General features: G+C 44.5%; 1 protein-coding gene across 1 annotated transcript in view; it reads right to left on the bottom strand.

Moving 5' to 3' along the window:
• Nucleotides 1–4464: 4464 nt before the first annotated feature.
• Nucleotides 4465–16205, bottom strand: part of lrguk (leucine-rich repeats and guanylate kinase domain containing) — a 146015-nt gene continuing 134274 nt past the window's right edge. Inside the window, exons 18-19 of the mRNA XM_086010866.1 lie at nt 6652–6824; nt 4465–4742 (exon numbers count right to left, since the gene is read on the bottom strand). Coding sequence (XP_085866992.1) covers nt 4528–4742; nt 6652–6824 — 388 coding nt within the window. The 3' untranslated portion in view covers nt 4465–4527. The remainder of the gene's footprint in view (nt 4743–6651; nt 6825–16205) is intronic.

Genomic DNA, 16205 nt, shown 5'->3' on the forward strand with positions numbered 1-16205 from the left:
CAGACGTCGCCAATGCCCCGAAAAAGTTAGCATCCCTCCGCCATAAATTTAGTAGTAGCGCCCCAAGCAGGAGGTGGGGCGCTACTGGAAAGCACGCCACCTCTTGCGTGGAGCGCTACTACTGAATTTCACGGTGCTACATGCAGCAGCGGCACATAGCGCCCCGTCATTGGAGGCCTCCTCCCCGATTAAAGGGGAGGGGCCTAGCGATGCGTGCACCAGGGCCCTGCTGGGGCGCGGGGTGCCGTGAAAACAGCCCGGCACTCGAGGAGTGCCGGGCTGAGCGATCGCGGCCGGCACCCCGCACAAAATAAAAATGGCCGCTTGACACCTGCTCTTTTAGCGACGCCGGTTCTGCAAAAACGCCCCTTGATCCTGTCTGACATATCGTGCAGCGATAGGTATGGGGGCGCAAGGGAAGCTTGCGGCCGGGGCGCTGCGCTGCGCATGGCGATGATGTCATTGCCGGCAGCGCGGGCCGCCACCGCTAACCTCCCACTGAATTTCTTGGGGCTGCCCGGGGGCGCTAACCAACCCAATTTTTCCCCTTTTGGCTCTTGGAAAAAGAGCAAGGGAGTTTTCCTGGTGTCCAGACCAAAATTCCTCCTTCAACCAACACCACCAAAAATATTGGTTATTGATTTCATTACTGTTTGTGGTTGCTGCATTTACCCACTTAACAGTAACTGCACAATGTAATTCATTGTATGTGAAGCGCTTGGGGACATTTGAGAGCTGTGATGAGGCACTTTCTCGTGCTGGTGTGTGTTCCCAGAGCACTACTCACCAACATCTAAATGTGGGTTAAATGTTTAACATAACCAAGTTCTGGCAGAATAATTTAATAGGGATGGTAAACAAGCTAAGAATTAGAGTTGTGAAATAGTTTTCTATTGATGGCAGTTATACTGCAGCAGATGTGTGGCTAAGATTGCCCGCTAGAGGGATCATAAACATCTGGCCAGCATGCATTCTGGTTGCTGTTCAACCAGTGCTTTCTGTAACTGCAGATTATGCAGTATGTATTGATCAGCAACTCATCCACCACCATAAACAGTGCACTGTGGCTGCAGTGTGTATTATCTACGCTATGCACTACACCAACTCACCAAGGCCTCTTCGGCACTGCTACCAAACTCGCAACCTCCAACAACAAGTGCAGCAGGCGCACGTGAACCCCATCACCTCCAAGTTCCCCTCCAGCTAAAGACGCCTACATCCCTGAGAATGAATTTGAAAAAGTATGTATGCAGCCCATAAAAGTTTCAATGCTGTCGACAGGCAAGAATTATAACCCAATGAAACACAACCCCAGGCACGTTTGCACCTGCAAACTAATTACTCTGCTGTTTCTTTAATTTGTTAAGACTCCTATATAAAGAAAATAGCACCTCAATCTGGAAATATTCCCTGAGAAATACAGTCGCACCCAATACTTTGTGAAGCAAGTGCTGGAGGGAGGTAGGGAAACACCATATGTGGGATTTTCTCAAGCGAACCCCTGCGGTGACTGGCGACATATGTCAGGCCCAGGTGGTCCAGGCCTCCTTGCCCACAGCTGAAGGCAAGGATATGTTGAGCAGCTGTCCCTGTTTACAGACCTCTGATCCTTGGTGCAATTCCACAAGTGAGATTTTACAAGGGCGAACGAGGAGACTGCGTACAGTTTAATATGCTCATTAAATTGGATGTAGCTCTGCTGATTTCCAGAATGGGATTTTTTTAAAATAAACTAAAATGATTGAGTTATGCTCTCCGATATGAATTCCATGACTACACGGTGCTTTTACATTACAGGAGCGGACTTGGGGGCAAGCAAATGGTTCTCCTCCCCAGAGACCTGATGGCCATCGTAGACTTGTAAAAACTCTGGGTGTGGTCAATCTGCCAACATATTTAAGACTGCTGCTGCAGATGAATGAACACAGTGAATTTCCGACTTTGTGCTGCTGGTGCTGAGCTGAGCCTCACCTGGTACCGCACATTGGAAATTCAGCACTCACTGCGCACTTATTTCTGACCGTTAACTTCAACAGCCCAAAAAGCACAGCGAGACCTTGGCTGAATTTCCAAAAGGTCATTTGAGGCTCCTCAGTGGTAGCGCGAGATCGAACGGTCACCCCGTGCAGTGGGTCCGCATGCTTGCACTTTTATAGCCAGTCAACATTCAGGTGTGTGCATCTTGTATAGGAGCCCAGCAGGGCAAGAGACAGGCATCTGATGACCAGTATTAATACAGGGAGAGCAACACGTAGACTTGTAAAAACTCTGGGTGTGGTCGATCTGCCAACATCTTTAAGACTCCTGCTGCAGATGAACGAACACGGTGAACAAATTTAAAGCATTAAATAAAAATGCCTCACGATGACCACCGGTACCTCAAGTAAACCAAACAGAGAACACGTAACATTACCTCGACCCCAATATCCAGCTCATTCTCTTATAAGCCCCGAAATTACATAGAATTTACAGCACAGCAGCAGGCCATTCGGCCCAACTGCTCTTTGCCGGCGTCTATGCTCATGAGCCTTCTCCCACCCTACTTCATCTAACCTTATCTGCATATCCTTCGATTCCTTTCTCTCATGTACTTATCTGGCTTCCCCTTAAATGCATCTATGCTATTCGCCTCAACTACTCCTTGTGGTAGCAAGTTCCACATTCTAACCACTCTCTGGGTAAAGAGGTTTCTCCTGAATTGGCTGTTGGATTTATTAGTGGCCATCTTGCAAGGCTCTCAGGGTGAGTGCGGGTGGGGCATGCGGCTCATTCATTGTATTTTGCAGCAGATGACTAAATGGGGCCAAAGGGAAGCTAAGCCGACAGCTAGCGAAGGAGGACTTGTTACGGTCACCATCTGTGTCAACATTCAGCTTGCTTAGATGAGCACTGCTCCCAGCACCGATCTCACCCATTAATGATCGATCCACTGGCCTGGCCACTGAATTTGGACTCTTCAAGCTAGGATACCGGTCCCAAAATGAAATCGAAAGTTGTATTTTGGAAGGGATGCTGATATTTAAGTGCATTTAGCTTCCTCCGTTAGTTCCTTGTACTATGGAGGGCACCGTTTCTGCACTTCTATATTGTGGATTAGAAATTCCTCAGCTTTTCTTGCATGAAAATTGTGCAATCTGAGCCGGGTTTGGAGGAGGGGGGTGGGAGGGGGAGGAATCTGAGGTGGAATAAAAACAGAAAATGCTGGTGACACTCAGCAGGTCAGGCAACAGCTGTGGAGAGAGAAGCAGAGTTAATGTTTCAGGTCAATGACCTTTCATTGGAATTGGAATGGAACCTGATCTCGCTGGTCCCCACCCTGACCACGGTGCAAAATTCATCCACACATCACCACCTCCTCCTCAATCGTGACATCAATGTGAGAGGCAGGACTGGTGGAATTATATCCCCTGCCAAATATCTTGCCAGCTCTGCCTATCCTATGATTCCCCCAGTACTCACCCTAAAAGTGTAAGTGAGGCCCACAATGATGTTTTCCAATAACAATCCATCTCAGAACCAGTAGTTACTATTAGGTAAGCAGCATCAGAACACTTTTTAGGAGTTTTTAAGACTTTCTTCTCTCTTCACCCACAACAGCTCAATTCCCCCGACATAGGTGACACAAAAGCTGACTTTGAAACTTGGAGCATTTTGATCACTAAGCACCATTAACTCCTCTTCCAAATTGCATTGCAGCATGTGTCGCCAGTCTTGTGAATACTGCATCATTTATAAAATGGCATTTTCCAATAGATGCACTATAAAATCTCATTCATGCCAGTAACCTATTAGTTTGCATTAGCGTCAATAATATCGATTGAGACTCTGCAATATTCCAAGAATGTTTGGAGCTTATGCAGGTCAGGAAAGACTGATTGCAAAGTTCACCTCATTAATTAGTAAAAGCAGCTCCACATGGTATATTTAAACACAAGAGCTGGCTCCATAGATGAAGCAAACATCAGCTGAATTGAGTCCAGGGCAAGGGGTACATGCTTGGACAGGGACCAATTTACAGAGCAAGAGAGTTCTGGAGAAATCACCCTCTACACCAAGAACAAGCTTCCAGAAGGGCGCATAAGACAATAGATAAGAAGCTCCTCCAGCCCTACAATCCTCGGAGATCTCTGCACTCCTCTGATTCTGACCTCTTGCGCATCCTCACTTTTCATCGCTCCACCATTGACAGCTATGCCTTCAGCTGCCTGATCCCCAAGGTCTGGAATTCCCTCCCTAAACCTCTCCGCCTCTCTCCTCCTTTAAGTCGCTCCCTAAAACTTACCTCTGTGACCCTTTGGTCACCTGCCCCAATATCTCCTGGTGTAGCTTGGTGTCAAATTTTGTCTGGTTATGCTACTATGAAGCACCTTAAGATGTTTTTAATACATTAAAGCTGCTATATAAATGCAAGTTGTTGTTGCTGGTGGAGACAGAGGGGTAGAAAGAGCTAAATAAAAAGCAAAGTACTAATAACACAACTTTTAATGTCATTACAGAGGCGGCTTTTAATCTGGAGTTAATAAACTTTCATTTCAACATACAGACGGCTTGCTTTGGGCTATCTGGGATCTCAGCTGTTGTTCGCCCTGATGGAATTGGAGGCAGAATGGGCTTGATGTTGAATCCAAGTCGAGGAGTAGGAGACTGCATACTTTGGGCTGAAAGAGACCTGAATGCAGACTGTAGTTCGTTACTGAACTCTGGCCTTGCTTCTTCCAGAGTGTCTACAGAATTCTGATCACCTACATTGCATCAAAACAAACATTTAAACATAATTTAATAACCGCTGCCTTTTTTTGAAAAAAAAAGCAAAAGAATATTTTGGTGAACTTGTTCAAACGTCTCACCACTCCCTCTTCCTCTGCCCCCCCTTCCCACCCCACACCTGCACGCATACAGATTTCTATTTACTCCGGACACTCAGAATTATTCAGCTCTGGCCTTGGTGCAGCAGTGGATTAGGTGTTGGAATTAGACCTCAGGGATTTGGATACAGATTCAGCCCAACCGGATGGGATCACAAAGTCAATATGGAGGAGGAAGACAATTTGGCTTACTTTGGCACATCTACACAGAAAGGACCTACTGTCCCTCCCCGCTGCCGATCATGGCATTCAATTGTTCCTTAAATGGAGCCAAGGCTTTCATCTCCACGATTCTTCCCTGAGGTCCGTTCCACGTGTTGATCACCAGTTGGGGCTGATTTTAACTTGGCAAATCGGCATTGATGAGGTGCAGAAGAGATTTACTAGAATGGTACCAGGGATGAGGGACTTCAGTTATGTGGAGAAGCTGGGGTTGTTCTCCTTAGAACAGAGAAGGTTAAGGGGAGATTTGATAGAGGTGTTCAAAATCATGAAGGGTTTTGATAGAGTAAATAAGGAGAAACAGTTTCCAGTAGCAGAAGGGTCAATAACCAGAGGACACAGATTAAAGGTGATTGGCAAAAGAACCAGAGGCGATATGAGAACACTTTTTTAAACGCAGTGAGTTGTTGTGATCTGGTATGCACTGCCTGAAAGGGTGGTTGAAGCAGATGCAATAGTAACTTTCAAAGGGGAATTGGGTAAATACTTGAAGGAAATGGAAAACTTTTGTAGGGCTATAGGGAAAGAGCCGGGGAGTGGGACTAATTGGATAGCTCTACCAAAGAGCCGGCACAGCCATGATGGGCCGAATGGCCTCCTCCTGTGCTGTATCGTTCTATGATTCTATGGTAACGGCCTCAACATGGGGTCAAGTAGCCTTACCGTCCCATTAACACCAGAGCTCTGGCTGCCTCCATGTATAAAGGGGCCTGCCGCTGGGCGGCTGAACCGCCTGCCCGTTTCTGGCGGTAGGTCCTTTTAATAAGCAAATCTGAATCCTACGACTTACATAGGCCCCCTATTGCCGTTTTAGGACAGAACTGAGTCAAGCACATGTTGCACACACTCCAACCAGTTTTACTGGTAGAACAGCAGGAGAGCTCCTTTCGACCACACAAAAATAATCTGGGCAGCTGCCCAGAAAGGAGTAATTGAAAAGAGTAGCGGATAAGACTGTGGGAGTTGAGGACTCTACCGATTTGATGTCCAGGGAAAGGAGGAGTTAAGAGTAATAGACTGTTCAAGGAGTCTTGATTTTAATAGTGCAGACACTGTTAAGAATGCTGGGAAGAGGAACAAGTGGCCAAATATCAGAAGGGCAACGCCCAAACTGGTACTGATAAAATGGAGTTGTTCTGGAGAGAGAGCTAGGAAGCTGGAGCTCACAGAAGAATTGCCTGTCAGACAACAAGCTATTTCTTGTATTCTTTCCAGAGAATGACAGAATAACATTGTATGGATTGGGTTGAAGGGAGGGAAGACTACTTTTAAGTGACTTTCTGACGTGCCATCTGTCAGCCCAACACATAAGTGATGGAGAAGTTCTTGGCTGCAACAATTCTGCTCTCCTAGAGGTGTTCTGAACATAAGATGAACCAGGTGGGATAAGTCATCTTTTTTCCTACATTCTCTTGTATTTTTTTTAATCTATATTTAAAAGAAGTACATAAAACTAAAGTAGTTGATGCTTGAAAATCCCAGACCATTTCGCTTCTTCAGTCCCCTCGATTCCTCCCACCCTACCTTCTTTAGTAGCTACCTCTGCTGTAGTGGGTAAACAAACCTTCCAATGTTTTCCTCAATCCTGACATATCCAGGTTTTTCACAGATAGTAATGCCCGAGAGACAAATTCCACAGAGGAGTCAGTATCTTCTTCCACAGGCTTAACCTGTTCCAAAAATACATCAGCTGACGAAAGCGATGATGCTTCAAAAGTGCCATGGGTTGCTTCAGAGCTGGTGGAGAAAGCAGTAACATGGTTAGTGGCCAGGGACTACGTGGAAGTTGTCAATCTTTCATCGGTATCTCTATTGTACAAGAGCAAAAACACTAAAATATTAGTGGGAGCCAAACATTTATTTGGGTTTGGAATCAGCCTAGACTGATGGTCTCCTATAATAAAGACAGAAAATGCTGGAGATACTCAGCAGGTCAGGCAGCATCTGTGAAGAGAGAAACAGAGTTAACGTTTCAGGCCGATGACCTTTTGTCATCCTGTCTGCCAACTTAAAGGGCCCTAAGCATCTTAGGTGGTGCATTCACCCACAGAGCCATTGGGAGCTTCAGATTTCTCCCTATCCTGGAAGAAATATACTTTCAAAAAAAAATGTTGGGTCAATAGCGTCAAAGGGAGGATTTCAAGAGCTGTGCCTTGAAGGAGCAAGTCAAATCCAAAGGGATTACTCAGCGTTCCTGGTTCCATTGGCTATACAAAAACATGAAAATCTAACAAAGTATTGGAAATACATAACAAGCCCATCAGCATCTGAACACAGAAAAAGCTTGGTTCAGCATTTGTGTTGAGACGCTGGAGGTAGTTTTCCCCTTCACTGCTTGGGCGCTAAACTGGCAGAACAGATCACCTGCCCATTATAGAATCTGCCTGAATTTCATTTAGATCCGCCAGCTTACCGTCCAAGCGGTGAAGGTGAAAATGACCCTCCCGGTGTCAGAACCAGCACTGAGGAAGGCTTTCTACTCAAAACATTAACCCGCTCTTTTGTTTTCAGATGGTGACAAGCTTGTTATGTTTCTTCAGCATTTTACGCTGGTAGTAAACCTATGCTTCCTAGATTCTGGTAAAGTGCTGTGTGTGCTGTTATACCACATCATATCCTATGTATAAGCAAGAGATTTAATCTAAACACAAGGGTGCAACTTATCAAATCAAATCAACTTTTATTGTCATTGTTAGTGCACAAGTGCAGTACAACGAAATGTAGGCTTGCGGCTCCCGAGAGTGTACATTTAGATTAAGACATTTAAACATTCAACATACATTTGGCTTGTAATACATTAACATAAACATAACCATAATAAAGTGCATTGGAAGATGTGCAGGCTTTAGAGTTTATTTGTGGAGTTCAGTAGGATGACAGCCCTGGGAAAGAAGCTGTTCCTAAATCTGGTCGTACGGGTGCGAATGCATCTGTAGCGTCTCCCAGATGGCAGGAGGGCGAACAGACTGTGGCTGGGGTGGGTAGGGTCTTTGATGATGGACCGTGACCTCCGTAAACAGCGTTTCTGGTATATGTGCTCTATGGTCGGTAGCCGGGTGCCGGTAATGCGTTGGGCAGTTTTGACTACCCGCTGCAGGGCTTTCCGGTCTAACTTCTAACTTGTTGATGGCTTTTTATTGAAGCCAAGAGAACAATAATTTTTTTTAAATGATAGAAATTTAAACGGTGATGCGATTTCTAACTGGGACTTTTAAATGCACTGATTTGTTGGGGTGGATTACAAATGTAGCATCAGTGCAAAGTGGTGTAAATGCAGCCTGAATCCAGTGTCAGGGAAGATCTGACACCAGAACAAAGTGGAGAGAGACTCTATGGAGAAGGCAGTTTTGGGTCTTAACACCCAATTTCTTCTGCACAAGATTAGCATTGGTGTGAAGCTGAAACAGCCTTGCACCGATGCTAAACGTGTAATGTAAATGCACCTTTACATGCTGTTTTTGAAATAAGCTACTTTAAACATAGAGCAGAAAAATGCAGAGTGAAGGAGCACCTCACAAGGACAGCTATTTTCACAAAGGTTGATAATGTGGAGTCAGTTAAAAGTGGCAGGAATGATTTAGCCACTGATTTTGTTTAGTTTCCATGTTTAGGGATGAATGTGGGGTATTCTGATGTGTCTGCTCAAGGAGCATTTCCTAGCTTTTTGGTTGAAGTGACTTTTTATTAAATCTTCACATTTATTGAAAATTCTCAGCAAAATAAGTACAGTTGAAGCAGTAGGTACAGTTTATGCAACATGCATATCATTGCATAAACAACATACAGAGATATAGGTGTGAAGAACAAGTCAAGAGTGGGACCTATTATTCTACGGTACAGTATAACCTCTGCACACCTGAGCTGTCATGGTTTACACACTACCGACCTCCCTATCCTCACTCCCATTATTATATCACCACACTCCCCAGAATATATATGGTTTATAAATGTACCTGAAAATGGAGATCTTATTTGAACTTGTTTTAAGGATCATTGTAATCCAAGATTGACTGAGAAAGAACTAATTTTATCAACGTTTAAAAAAGATTTACACACAGCAGCTCAGCCTAGTTGTCTAATTGTCACTTTGTCAGTTACTGATTGATCGCTAATTGCATACTCAAACCGATATAGGGTGTATTTACAGGACGTTACATTATAAAACAAAGCGTACTATTTTGTTCTTGTGCAAGATCCTGGTTAGGCCCCAATTACAATACTGTGTTCAGTTTTGGTGGTCTCATATGGTAGGTGATATTGAGGCTTTGGAAAGGTGGGCCACAAGATTCATTCCCAGTTTAAAGCACCTTAGTTACCAAGATAGGCTCAAAGAGCTGGGACTTTAGAGAAGCATAAACTTAGGGGTGATTTGATTGAGGCTTTTAAGATGATGAAGGGACTAGATCATACTTGTGTAGACAGTTTATTTCAACTAAATAGGTAAGGGATGACAGGGGTCACAATGTCAAATTACGTAAAGGCAGAACTAGGTTAGATGTTAGGAGGTGGTTCTTTTCCCTGAGAATAGTGGACCCATGGAACAGACTGTCTGCTCGTATGGTGAACACTGATTCGCTGGATTCCTTCAAGCATGAGCTGGACCTGTTTCTGGCTGGGGTGGAGACCACCTTGAACAGGAGATAGGTACCTGTAAAATATTACTCAGGGCCAGAATGGTTTCCTGAACTAGTTTCGATCGCCTAAGGGAGTCGGAAAGGAATATAACTGGTTCAATTGCTCACAGGCCAAAACAATGGAGCTACGCAAGGACATGTGTGCGGAAGGTGGTAGAGACGCCCGATTGGGCAGAACATCGAGCTCAGGAATTTATATGGAAAACACAAAGCACAGCAAAAGAACAGAAAAAGCAGGCAAATAAAAGATTCATGCTATATTTTAAAATCCTGCTTAAATGCACCAAGAGTGTCAAAAATCAAAATTTCCTGGGAAGGGGCATGGGCCCCAAGCCCCCACCCCGAAAATAAATTTAACTCACCGTCAGAGCTCACTTCTCCCTTCAAAAATGTTTAAAATACCGCTGTAAAAATTACACTTTTGTGTAATTGGGTTTACTTTCTTCCTGTAATACAACTGATGGAATATTAGGTGTAGCTGCAGATTGAGACATGGCAAGTTCGTATCCCACTGCAACTACTTCTTTTCGTAAACAACGTGCGAGGCCATTAGTTTTCAGTTTTCACATTAAAAACAAACTAAATTGCTGTTAGTTGGAGTGCTTGTCGTTCAGGGAGACACCCTGTGAAATTTCAGAGCCATAGTAATGTGAAAGAATGCAGTAGTGGGTGTGGTGCTGAGCCACATTGGCCAGAAAGCCAAAGGTTTAATCACTCATACAAAAGCAAAATACTGCGGATGCTGGAAATCTGAAATAACAACAGAAAAAGCTGGAAACACTCAGCAGGCCAGGCAGCATCGAGGAGAGAGAAACAGAGTTAACGTTTCAGGTCGAGGACCCTTCGTCAGAACTGGAAAAGGTGAGAGAGAGATTTTTAAGCAAGTGCAGTGGCAGGGACAGGGAGGAGGGGAGGAAAGAACGAAGGGAAGGTCTGTGATAGGCTGGAAGGCAGGAGAGACTGACTGACAAAAGGGATGATGGTGCAAGGCAAGAGAGGTAATGGGACAAGTTAAGAAACAAAAGATGACTCTAGATGAGGTGTAAATGGTGATGGCAGAATCATCAACGGCTACCATGTGAGAGAAAAAAGGCGGAAATTGAAGTGACAGGCGACCAGAAGCTCGGGGTCACGCTTACGGACTGAATGGAGATGTTCTGCAAAGTGGTCACCCAATTTGCGTTTGGTCTCCCCAATGTAGAGGAGACCGCATCGTGAGCAGCGAATACAGTATAATAAATTGTAAGAAGTACAAAAAAGGTTTAATCACTCAGTTAGCTGATATCAGCCTAGCTGCAGAGCTACAATTGGCCTTAGCTCCCCTGGTGGGAGGGGAAAAATTCTATTACAGTTAATGCTCCTGATTGTCATCTCGTGGGCTCTACACGTGTAGATGTCAAGTGCCCAATTCTTGCCTCTTATGCATTCCCCGATTTTCATCAGCCCACCATTGGCGGCCATGCCTTCAGCTGCCTGGGCCCCAAGCTCTGGAATTCACTCCCTAAACCTCTCCACCTCTGTCTCCTCCTTTAAGACTCCTTCAAACCTAACTCTTGACCACCTGTCCTAATATCTCCTTGTAGGGTAGATGAGGGTAGTGCATTTGATGTAGTGTATATGGACTTTAGCAAGTCTTTTGATAAGGTTCCACATGGCAGACTGGTGACGAAGTTAAAAGCCCATGGGATCCAGGGCAAAGTGTCAAGTTGGATTCAAAACTGGCTCGGAGACAGGAAGCAGAGGGTAATGGTTGATGGCTGTTTCCAGTGGGGTTCCACAAGGCTCAGTACTAGGTCCCTTGCTTTTTGTGGTAGATATCAATGAACATAGGGGGTATGATTAAGAAGTTTGCAGATGATACTAAAATCGGCTGTGTGGTTGATACTGAAGAAGGAAGCTGTAGACTGCAGGAAGATATCAATAAATTGGTCAAGTGGGCAGAACAGTGGCAAATGGAATTCAATCCGGAGAAGTGTGAGGTAATGCATTTGGGGAGGGCTAACAAGGAAAGGGAATACACATTAAATGGTAGGACACTGAGTAGTGTAGAGGAACAAAGGGACCTTGGAGTGCATGTCCACAGATCCCTGAAGGTAGCAGGCCAGGTAGATAAGGTGGTTAAGAAGGCATACGGAATACTTGCCTTTATTAGCCGTGGCATAGAATATAAGAGCAGGGAGGTTATGCTTCAACTGTATAAAACACTAGTTAGGCCTCAGCTAGAGTACAGTTCTGGTCACCACATTACAGGAAAGATGTGATTGCACTAGAGAGGGTACAGAGGAGATTTACAAGGATGTTGCCAGGAGTAGAGAATCTTAGCTATGAGGAAAGACTGGATAGGCTGGGTTTGTTTTCCTTGGAACAGAGGAGGCTGAGGGGAGACCTTATTGAGGTGTATAAAATTATGAGGGGCCTAGATAAAGTGGATAGAAAGGACCTATTTCCCTTAACAGAGGGGTCAAAAACCAGGGGGCACAGATTTAAAGTGATTGGTAAAGGTTTAGAGGGGAAATTTCTTCACCCAGAGGGTTGTGGGGGTCTGGAACTCTCTGCCTGAAAGGGTGGTAGAGGCAGAAACCCTAACCACATTTTAAAAGTATTTGGATGTGCACTTGGGATGCTGTAACCTGCAGGGCTATGGACCAAGAGCTGGGAAGTGGGATTAGGCTGGATAGCTCTTCGTTGGCCGGCGTGGACACGATGGGCCGAAATGGCCTCCTTCCGTGCTGTAACTTTCTATGATTCTATGATCTATGATTCTATGTATATCAAATTTTGTTTGATAAATGCTCCTGTGAAGTGCCTTGGGATGTTTTTACTACGTTAAGGCACTATATAAATACAAGTTGTTGTTGTGGCTAGGAACAGACTGGGCTGTGATACCCTCTGTAGTGGATAGCCTGCCAAAACCCCATTATCAGGGCCCACACATGAAGAATGGCAGCACCGATGGAACTGTGCCTTAGGATATAGCAGCACCTTCAGGAGAGTAGGGAAGAAAACACATCCGCAGCATAAGGACAAATTGAGAGGTGGCGAGGTTAAAGGGATTATAGACCACTGAATGTGGCCCTGTCGGGAGGTGTGTTCAGAACATGCTGCATCGTTGGAAGCTACAAAATCCAATCTTTTTCAAAGGAGCCGCCAATGGAGAAAGTATTCATCTGTTATCAGAAGTTGGGAAATGCTAAATGTTATCACAGTATCCTTTGCACTCCCACAGAGAAGGATCTGTAACGGTTGGAAATGAAGTACAGAAAGGCAAAGATCTTTGCAATGGATGTCTAACATGGCATGAAAGGATCTGCGGCTGTTTGGCATCGTGCCAACGAAAAGCTTTAAATCTCTCAGCCCTGGCTCGTGAGGTGCTTCAGAATATCTGGAGTGGCTGCTTTCAAGGACAGCTCATTATGGTGTAATTTATCATCCTTCCTAAACCTGGATTCCAGAACCTCTACCCAACATGTGTGAGAGACAGTAGCGGCAGTGCTCGTGGGACATTAGATGTCAAGAGGGGTGAGTAAAATGAAAGAAGAGTGTTCCCTTCAAATGAGAGCAGAGTGTCCTTTTCACTTCATTGTGGCTTTCTCCTCTCCCATCCCCCAATATCTTCTGGCAACGTCTATGAATGATTGTCACTTTGCTGTACATGCTTCCAGATGACTTTGTTCACTGCCTGTGGGGCCAAACTGCTGCTGATGGAAAATACAAATGGGCTCTACTGGCGATGACTGCCTCAAGGGCTGAATGAATTTCCAACCTGCTCATATTGGGGAAGGTCTGTGGTTAGAATGATAAAGTCACACACACATTTTATAGAAAGGGTGCATGGCACTGCTCAGTGATTTGGAGGATACACCGTTTTACAACAATAAGGGTGTTATACAACATAACAATGTATTGTTATAGTCCACTCAACTGCAAGCCCTCTGTAAATGGTCAGTCTTACTGTCAATAATACAGTTCTACATTTCCCTTGAGAAATTTGTATATGAGTAATCAAATTATTAAATTTAAATCAGAATGAATAAGTTTGCATATGAGCCAATCATTAAGACAGGATAAATTTGAATATGTCCAATCAGCTGTAAGTGTGACAAAGAAATTTGTCTAAATTGTGATGGCAGAATGTGACATTAGAGTGTGACGCTTAAAGTGTGTTACTCCCTCTTCGTGGCAGGAATCCCCCTGGGAGCCTGCCCTGCATTGGTAATGACCCCAACCCAGGAAAATAGCCAGGAGTCACAACAGGACTGGAGGGGCAGGCAGAAGTACAGTCGTCTTGTCCTATCCTGCTGGTACCCCGCTGGATAGAGAAGAATCCACACCATCACTTTCATAATATAGAGAGATAGCGATTTTAAATTGAACCATAGAAGTAAGGAGGCCAGTCAGCTCATTCCATCTTTGCCAGCTCTTTGCTAGACAATCCAAAATGAATCTCAGTGCCCCTACACTCTCTCCTTAGCCTTGTATCTTCCTCTGTTTCAATTATTTATCCACTTTTCCCTTTAAAGATACTGTACATTGGTCTCAGCCTCAACCACTGTGGAAAAACATTCTACTCCAACAACTCTGTGTAAATAAATTTCTCCCAATCTTTCTCACTCTCTTAGTGACAATGTTAAATTAATAACCCTTCATTACTAACTCCCCAACTAGAGGAAATAGTCTTTCCCTATCCACTCTTAAATAACTCTTCAAGATTTTTAAAATCCACTATTAATTCTCCTCTTAGATTTTTCTGCATCAGTGGAAATAGTCCTAGTATCTCAAGTCTCTTCTCAAACTATAGGTTCCTATCCCTGGCATCATCCTACGAATCTACGTCCTTTCTTTAATGGAATGCCCAAAACTGCACACAGTACTCTAATTGTGGCCTAACCAGTGTTTCGACAAATTTGCCATTATTTCTCTACCCTTGACCGCAATTACTAGTCACAACCTGTATCCTTCTCTCATTACCATATCCAGGATACGACATGCCTGATGCAATATGCTCCTGTGATGTTACAACAGAAGAGAGACATTAGACAGTGAGAGACATAGCTACCATCAAAAATACAGCTTTTAGAGATGTAGAAACTGATTGCACAGAGTCTGATAAATGTAATGATGTTCTGATAGGTTAATTAATTTTTTGACACATCTTTACAAAGTAACAACTATTAAAATCTGCCTTTGGAAATGGGTCCAGATTCATGGCTTGGTATTAAAAACAGAAAATGCTGGAAACACTCAGCAGGTCAGGCAGCATCTGTAGAGAGAGAAACCGAGTCAACGTTTCAAATCGATGACCCTTTGTCAGAACTGGAAAAAGTTGGAGATGTAACAGGTTTTTAAGCAAGTGTAGGGGTAGGGGGGAGGGAAGGAAAGAACAAAAGGGAAGGTCTCTGATAGGATGGAAGGCAGGAGAGATTAAAAGACAAAAGGGATGATGGTGCAAGGCAAAAGGAGATGGTAATGAGACAAATTAAGAAACAAAAAATGACTAGTTTGCTCATTGTTTTTCCATAAAAAAGGATGATTACTGACTCCTCTAGTCTAATATGCCTGGTGCATATTCAGTGGCCATTTCCAAAGCTATATCAATCCACTCCCATTGATATAGGAGTTGCTGCTAGCTCTCTGTATTGCCAGCCCGGAGCTAGAGCCCTGTTTCTAAAAGGAATTACTTTCAAGTAAATTCTAGAGTGCATTTGAACTAACATTGTAAACACATGGGCAAACTTAACGCATCTTAATAAAAAAACACATGTACATAGAGCAGCAGCTTATTCAGGGAGATCATTTAAAACAGCAGCACATCCAAATCCCCTATATTTTGCACTTCTTCTCTCCTCCCGTTAAGCTATCGGCTGTCGATACCCCAATTGAAGGATGAGGTCTCCAGGGCTCTGCCAAGGCTATTCTGTAACCAGACACCAGGACTGAGAGAGCGCGGCCCTGAGCACTGATTTTCCTTTTCTCTCAAAAACCATGCTTCTGCTTAGTTCCTCCCCAGGATATTGCCTGAGCCAAGATCACAAACTCATTGGGCTGGATTTTGCTAGGGCCGGGGAGGCGGGATTGGAGGCGTGTGGGGGATAAAAATCGCAAAACTGGCGTGCGGGCCCAAACCCGCCTGCACGCAATTTTCCTAAATTCGTGTCTGCTGGTCCTGACTCCGTCCCGCCTCCAGGAGGCGGGATAGGCCCTTAAGGCCCTTAACAAGCCCTCAATTGGCTCTATAATCCCATTTTCCTAACCACTTGCAAGTTTACTCGTTTTCCCACGTGAAACACGCCTGGTGGGAAACACACATCTGAAACGTGGCGGGAGCACAACTGGCTTGCGGAGTAGCAGCTGCAGCTCAACCATTAAATGGCAGATTTGAACAGGCTTTAATTGCAGGTGGCATAACTTTGCTCTCTCAGGTCTGGGGGATCTTTCAGAAGGCATACCCACAGCTCTGGAAGTTTGCAGCCTGACAACCATCTCC

This window comes from Somniosus microcephalus, chromosome 17, assembly GCF_052327205.1.
Source record: "Somniosus microcephalus isolate GS21.2 chromosome 17, FLI_Smic_1.0, whole genome shotgun sequence".
Lineage (NCBI taxonomy): Eukaryota > Metazoa > Chordata > Chondrichthyes > Squaliformes > Somniosidae > Somniosus > Somniosus microcephalus.